Source organism: Dermochelys coriacea, chromosome 5 (genome assembly GCF_009764565.3).
Source record: "Dermochelys coriacea isolate rDerCor1 chromosome 5, rDerCor1.pri.v4, whole genome shotgun sequence".
Taxonomy (NCBI): Eukaryota; Metazoa; Chordata; order Testudines; family Dermochelyidae; genus Dermochelys; species Dermochelys coriacea.
In genome coordinates, this window is record NC_050072.1 from 133,774,457 (window position 1) to 133,782,478 (window position 8,022).

At 39.9% G+C, this 8,022-nt stretch overlaps 1 protein-coding gene across 2 annotated transcripts in view; it reads left to right on the plus strand.

The window, feature by feature from the left end:
• SLC44A1 (solute carrier family 44 member 1) overlaps nt 1–7,667 on the plus strand; it is a 101,127-nt gene extending 93,460 nt beyond the window's left edge. Inside the window, exons 14-16 of one of the 2 annotated variants that reach the window (XM_038402225.2) lie at nt 439–675; nt 2,283–2,363; nt 5,219–7,667. In XM_038402225.2, the coding sequence (XP_038258153.1) occupies nt 439–675; nt 2,283–2,363; nt 5,219–5,242 (342 nt within the window). In that variant the 3' untranslated portion in view covers nt 5,243–7,667. The other variant, XM_038402224.2, reaches the window with a different exon arrangement.
• The last annotated feature ends 355 nt before the right edge of the window (nt 7,668–8,022 follow it).

Consider the following 8,022-nt stretch of genomic DNA (forward strand, 5'->3'; position numbering starts at 1 on the left):
CCATGTTATTTCTCCCCCCCACCCCACCCCCCACTGTTCCTCAGATATTCTTGTTAACTGCTGGAATTAGCCTACCTTGCTTGTCACCATGAAAGGTTTTCCTCCTTTCCCCCCCTGCTGCTGGTGATGGCTTATCTTAAGTGATCACTCTCCTTACGGTGTGTATGATAAACCCATTGTTTCATGTTCTCTGTGTGTGTATATAAATCTCCCCTCTGTTTTTTCCACCAAATGCATCCGATGAAGTGAGCTGTAGCTCACGAAAGCTTATGCTCTAATAAATTTGTTAGTCTCTAAGGTGCCACAAGTACTGCTTTTCTTTTTACTGTAGCATCCAGTTCTCCTACACCTGTGAGATTAAAGTGTGTGCACACGTACATGAAAAATAATCCAACGGCTTCTGCAATCATTCTTGTCTTTTTGTTTTCTTTGCTTCAGGTCCTGATTGTTTGCAGCACAGGCTTGGCAGGGGTTATGTTGCTGAACTACCAGCGGGATTACACAGTGTGGGTGCTGCCTCTCATCATCGTCTGCCTCTTTGCTTTCCTGGTTGCTCACTGCTTCCTGTCAATTTATGAAATGGTCGTGGATGTCCTCTTCTTATGTTTTGCCATTGATACAAAATACAACGATGGAAGCCCTGGTAGAGAATTCTACATGGATAAAATTCTCATGGTAGGTTAGTTTTCCTCCCCTCTGCCTTGAGTCAAAGGAACTCTACTATCTATAAAGAATTTAGTGCAAGCTTCTGATGCCATTCAGCACAAAAACCCCAGGGTCAGCCTTTTTTAGAGACCTTTCTCTTGGGACAGAGGAAAGTATGACTAACGTCAGTAGTGCCCAGGTTGGGTTATCTTACCCAGCCTTTGCTCAGACAGTATCTCTCTGAGTCCTCAAATAGCGACGCTTACAGCCCCTCCCTGGAATATGTGTCTGAGCCCATTGCTGTTAGCACCTCATTTGACAGGGACAAAGTAGGCCATGTTACAATTACACTAGATGTCTACACTAGAGAACTTACACTGGCACAAATATAGAATAATAATTGAAAATACCTTACATTCACGTAGCACAGGTAATTTAGTAAGATCACTATATATAATCTAGCACATGAAATTTAGAAAGATCACACTGTGTGCACGGGCGTGTGCGTGTGTGCAGAGAAACAATGTTTAGATTGGCCGCAGAATTGTAAACAACAAAGGGATTCATAGATATTAAGGTCAGAAGGGACCATTATGATCATATAGTCGGACCTCCTGCACAATGCAGGCCACAGAATCTCACCCACCCACTCCTGCAATAAACCTCTCACGTATGTCTGAGCTATTGAAGTCCTCAAATCACGGTTTAAAGACTTCAAGGAGCAGAGAATCCTCCAACAAGTGACCCATGCCCGATGCTGCAGAGGAAGGCAAAAAAAAACCCAGGGCCTCTTCCAATGTGCCCTGGAGGAAAATTCCTTCCTGACCCCAAATATGGTGATCAGCTGAACCCTGAGCATATGGGCAAGATTCACCAGCCAGATATCCAGGAAAGAATTCTCTGTAGTAACTCAGATCCCACCCCATCTATGCAGTAGATATCAAAGTACTAGTGGCATGGAACTTCCTACGTGATGCTTGCACCTTTACAATAGAAAGAAGTATTGAAATACTACAGAACTATAACATATCTGCTGATATCTTTAATAGCAGGGTGTAATGCCTGGCTGCTTTCATTTGATGTTATAACAAATGGGAAAGGAAATGTCCATGGGAGGGGGAAAATCTCACAAGACGAAACCCTGGATGTGGAAAAGTTTTGAGAAATTGTGTTCTGAGGGATTAGGGAAAATTAGAAGGCATTACTAGAAGTAAAAATGAAATCCCAATGTATCTTTTTTTTCTATTACAACAGCTTGATAGAGTTGTAACACTACATACTACTTTAACTGGACAGAATATAATGGCTGGGGTCTGTATTTATTTTGTGCCATCATCAGAATGTGGATGCCAGGAATGGGTGGGGACATGGTAAATGTGATAGTTTATACAGGCAGGATGGATAGTACTGTCTGAAGGATCTTTTGATCCTATATGGGAAATCTGAGTGCCAAAGGGGTAGGAGACAGAGGGAGGTAGTACCTCTTGTTTCTGTGTTCACTTCTTGGGGCAGAACAGATTACTTTTGTGACGTTGTCAGGGAATTTTATATGTGAGCCATAGGCTTGCACATTCCCTGGCTGTACTTCAGTATACAATCAGGGGAAGAAAGATTAAGCCACTTGACTTATTTTGCAGGAGTTTGTGGAGAACAGTAGAAAATCAATGAAAGAAGCTGGCAGGGGAGGTGGAGCTGAAGGCAGAGAGCTAAAACCAATGGTAGGTGCAGATGAGGAGGTGACCATCCTCCAAGAATTTCACTTTTACTTCCTCTCCCTCTCTGTCTTTACTGACTGCACTTCTTCAGGGGAAGTTTTTGTTCTTTGTATCACTCAAGATGTTCTGCTTTTTCTGTTTGTGAGCTTGCCTATCACCTGGATGGCAGAGTTTTTGTCACAGCTGAGACCATCTCCTGTAAAAGTAAGCTGAAAGAAACTGTATCTTGTGAAATAGAACTACAGTGGAAGAATCAGTTGAATTAGGATCAGGATTGCAGCAGTGCCCACTAAACGCTAGTTGGTGCACACAGAAGAGTCATCTTATTTTGTAAGATCTGTGGGGTAGGGTGTATGATTAATTACTAGCATAGCCCAACTTAATCCTCTTTCCATTGGTGAACTAAATTCTGAATTTTGCATTCAGTATAAAAGCCTGAAGGAAGCTTAGGAGCTGTCCCTTAAAACAATGGGGCCATGAATGTCAGGGTCACACCAAATGATTTAAACTGTGGCGAGGGATTGGATACAGTGATTCCTTTCAACCTGCTTAAAATAACATTTCTCCCAGTTTTGTTTTTTATTGCTAACTATTTATGTTGCTGTCTCTTGCGCTCTCTGTTTCCATCTCACATTGTCAGATACAGGGACAATGCATCACTTATGCTTCTGAAGTCTTAACCACCACCAGTTTTCACTCACGCTGTGCCTATTTGAAAGGCATTGCATGTTTAAGTATCCTGTAATAAGGAACATCTGTAACTAATACAAATAATGGAGTTATCCATCTTGCAAGGTGAGCTTGGGACTTGGAGAACTGGGAGCCAGGCTTTCTGTGTATAAGAGATGGGCAGGTCTGACTGAACTAGTTAGAGATGAGCCTGTTAATACTGATGCTAGAACAGCATTTCCTATTACGTCAGTACCTGCCATAGGGTATAGTGGGGTTTATGTTGATTCCTCCAACAGTAGGTAGTAACTCTTTTAAATCATAAAAAGTAATGAAATCAAAATACATTTCCTCATAGTAGACAATTCCTTTTTAATATGGCATATATAAAGCCATGCTGTGCCAGCACTTTGACCTAGAAAGATTGAGTCCCTGCTCTCTGATCAACTCTGTAACTGTGAGGCGTGTTATGCTACGTTATTTATACAATCAGTTCTAGCATACCAACCTAGATTAGAAATGGTCTTTCATTATTATGGGTGCCAAGAGTTGGTTACTGTTGTCGTCTTTAGAATTGTGCAGAGTAATTCCCATGCACAACTTCTACAGCGTACAGACACAATCCAGTGACAGTGGTTTGACTCACTTATGTGTGGTTTAGCTCAAATTTCCCCTTGCACAGTCTTCTGGAGGGCCAACGTTTTAGCCATGACTGGCCTTTCTCCACCTTAAAGTATTCATTAAAGCATACGTGCTGTTCTATATCTAAATATAGAACAAGAAAGTTTTCATATATATGATCTACCATTTTCTTCAAGGAGTAATTCCAACTAAGTGAACATTAGAAGCAACTACTGGGATTTTCAAATCTATCTAAGGGTATGCACAGCTCCCATTAAAATTAGTGGGAATTAGGTGTCCAAATCTTCTAAGCAGCCTTGAAAGTCCTAACCTAAAACTTTACTCCGCTCCCAATTCAGAGTACTGGTTTACATCAAGTAGTGTCCTAATAACGTCCACTTTATAGCTCGTGCACACTACTAAAGATACTAAAAGCTGTTGGTCCAGCACTTTCAGACTTGGTTGCTTAAGCTTGGTTCCTACCTCCATAAGTAGACCCTGTGAAAAGACAGGCTGCGCATCCCCACTGACACAGCCTTCAGAGGGAACTATGCATGCTCAACGCCCTTGGAAGTCAGGCCTCTTGTTTAGGAACCTACCTTTAGGCCACTCAGGTTTTGAAATTTATCTTTTAGTTCCTTACAGAGGATTGCTAGAGAGATGGTGTGAGCGTGGGACAGGAAGGCAGGAACTCCTACATTGTATTTCCAGTTCTGATACTAACTTGATTGCCTTGCACAAATCATCAGGCCATATTTTCTGAAGTGGCTTTCAATTTTGGGGTGCCTAATTTCAGCTGCATGGAGTCCAGAAAAGCAGGAATTGACCACTAATATGGATAACGAGAACATCCAGAGCTCTAATAGTTAATGCTGACCTTTTGGAAAGGATCTAAAACCTCATGCTTCAGGGTTGAAGCCCATCTCTAACTATTAGAGATTAGGATAAAACTTTCATGGGGCGAGGCAGATTATCTCACACCTGCCTACTGTGAAATTTGTTGCACCTTTCTCTGAAGGCTATTATCAGAGAGGGTACTGGATAAGATGGACCATAGTTCTGATCTGGTCCAGCATTTCCTCTGTTTCTAAAGTGGAAATTAAAGTCCAAAAATTAAAGGCCACTTTTGGGAGTTTGGGCCTTCACTGCTTTGCCTCAGTTCCCTCATTTATAAAGTAGAGGGAATCTCTCAAGAGTTTCAGAGTAGCAGCCGTGTTAGTCTGTACCCGTAAAAGGAAAAGGAGGACTTGTGGCACGTTAGAGACTAACAAATTTATTAGAGCATAAGCTTTCATGAGCTACAGCTCACTTCATCGGATGCCTCAAGTACTCCTTTTCTTCTCTCAAGAGTGTGAAGGATTAGTTCAAAAATTTAAATGGCTACCTAGAATTACACTTCTTAAAAATCTGAGTGGAAACATTTAGGAGTTGTCATTTCTAAAGAGACTGTGTAGGTTCAAGAACAAGGCATTTCAAATTTTACTATTTGTAGTGATCCTTTTCGATCAATTTCTTCAGTTGTCCATTGCCATGTGTCTAAGACTGTACTATATGACTTTGTTTTCTAGGCCCCTGGAGCAAGTTCATCTTGAAACTAGCCAGCCATTATGGAACCCATTGACATTCCAAAACACTATATATAACTAAGCAGCCAAAATCAGAAAAGGAACAGGGATTTAATACTTTTTTTAATGATTATTTTTGTGAAACATGTACTCTTTTCATACGGGTGGCTTTTACAAGCAACTTTCTCATTAATCCTTTTTTAATCATTGTGGTCATGGAAATGTTAAGATTCTTATCTGATTAAGATACAATCTAGAGGAGGAATCAGTTATTTTAAAAAAAAATTAAATCAAAACTATTGGGTAGAGTATCAGATTTATCAGGTGTCCCTCAAAATTGCAATGTAACCAAGAATTATGTTTAAATCTGCTCCTTTAGGATTTTATATTTAAACTCAAATGCATCAGTGACTTCTGGGGAAGTGCTTCAGATTTAAAAAACAATTAAAATTGTAGGTGTTTTTAAAAGGGTTTAAATGAGAGTCATAATTATAACTCATTTGTAGTCAGTCATTTTACCCACCAACCCTAATGGGGCCTAGTGGGGTTACACATTATTTTGTTTATAAATTTCAGATATCAAAATAACCAACTCCTCAGGTATTTAGATGTTGTGGGAGCCCCTGCATTTCTATGAAAGAGAAACTAGAAAATGGGAAAGGATGAGTTTTATATGCAACTGTTTTCCATTTTACTTTATTTTTCCCTTTGAGTTCCGTAGCCTCCTTTGCACTTCATAAGGCTCCTTTGAAGAGTATGGATTCTCCAAAGGAGCAGTCGAACAAACTGATCATTAAAACTCAGCCTTAGCCATACTCCTCAAGATTCATTCATGACTAGATATAAGGATGCTGGACACGGGGAGAGAAACAAACTGTACAAAGAGTATTGTAAGTTGTTTTTATTTAACTCCAGAGAGACTTGGGAAGTGTAAATGTAAATGGCCAGGACTTGGCTGTTTTCTCATTCATATTAGTATGTACTGTAGCAGGTGGGTAAAACAGGAAAGGGTAGATAAACATTTCTTTGGAAATGACACTGGCATGGTATCTAAAGTTATCCACTGACCATAAGAGAACTTGTTCATTTTAATTATTGAGTGTTCAAAAATTTTCATTCCTGAAGCTTACCAGATATGAATGCTAATACTCTGTTGTTCAGCTTATTGTAATGGTAAATGCTTAGTGTATTTGCTAAGAACTCATGATCTGTTCATGGTATATACTCCTTTTTGTTACAATTTTTTAAGAAAACTATTTTTGTTAATGTAAAGTTAATATTTCAGAGCAGAATTTTTAAACTTATTGCACTAAATACAAGCTCTGTAAGAATAAATAATGCCTCAATGGTTTGTTCACTCCATACAAGAAAATCTTTTGAAAGAGAGCAGTCCTTCCAGCTAAGCTTTGCAAATGGATTAAAGAGGGATGTGTGGAGAAGCATACGATTAATGCCACCAGGGTTTTATCAGCAACTGTTTGCTTATGTGCTTCCTTTCAAAGGATCAGACCTTTAAACTGCTGCCGAAGGTAAAAGGCATCCTGTATTTTTTTAATTGAGTGCTCTTAACAGTTCCAGTGGTAGCTAACTACTTCTGTTTCTATAAGTCATTTGATACTTCAATTTTTTCAGACTTCTTGCAATAAAAATCAGGATTAATAAAAAGGATTTACCCCTTTCATAACACAAACCAAACAGTATGAATATAAATAAACTGTAGCTGTTTGAGGGCAAAAAACTGTCTTAGGCTCTGATCCTGCAAACACTTATGCAACTGTGTAGCTTTATTCAAGGAAGTAGTTCCATTGACTTCGACAGGACTGCTCATGTAAGTAAAGCTATGCACCTGTGTAAGCATTAACTGGATCAGGGCTTTAGTCTGGGATTTTAATTGGAGCACTGGGTAGGTCTCTCAGTGTAAATTACATGTATCCGTCAGGACGTTTGGAAGACGTTAGAGCAGTCTTCATTTGTGCACGGAAGGAGTTTCTGCTACATCAACGGCCAAAAGTGCAATGGCTCAGCTGCAGCTCTGGAGTTTGGACACTCAATACTTGCATAGATCAGTGGGGTTTGGCAGCGAGTTAAATACTGGCTCAGCAGGATCATAGAAACTGGATTCCAAAGCTAAGAAAAGGATTTGTCATGTACCTAGCTACTCCACAGGAACTGCAGCTTACGCCCTGTTTCTGAAGACATCATTTGACGTGCTCTGACGGAAGTCTTGGATTCTGCTCGCTTCCATGACCTAACATCAGATTCCTGCCAGGACAAGTTCCACAACTTTGGGTTCTCTGCTCCCTGGAAGCTGTGGGGGGAGGGGGTGCTTTTCAGTTAACTTACAACTGGAACTGTAATCAGAAACAAATTTTGTATTTTTGTATAACTTGCTTGTGCACCATTTTTATAACAGGGCCTGTTTTACAAATAAATTGGTTTTATTATCACTGTGTGTAGAAGTTATGGACAACACTTTTGTATGGGTAGCTGTAATTTTCAAGTTATCTATCATTATAAAGTTCTTAATCAATTCAAGTGTACCATTCCTTAGTGCATCTACATCATGCTTTTCAGTTACAAAGTAGAGTCATGCCTTACTGAACTATCACAAATGCCCTGGCTGTTCAAAAGCATTTCTTTCCCATGCAGGCTTGTAGTGGCACTTCAGTGTTTTGGATGGTCTTTGAAACTTACTTTTGCAGCAGACTACAAGCTTCCCTCTTCCTTCCTAGTCCCTCCTTTGTGTGTGGGGAGAGAGGTGGAAAACAAGTCTCTAGAGAAAGTTGCTTGCAGAGCAAGTTTTAGAT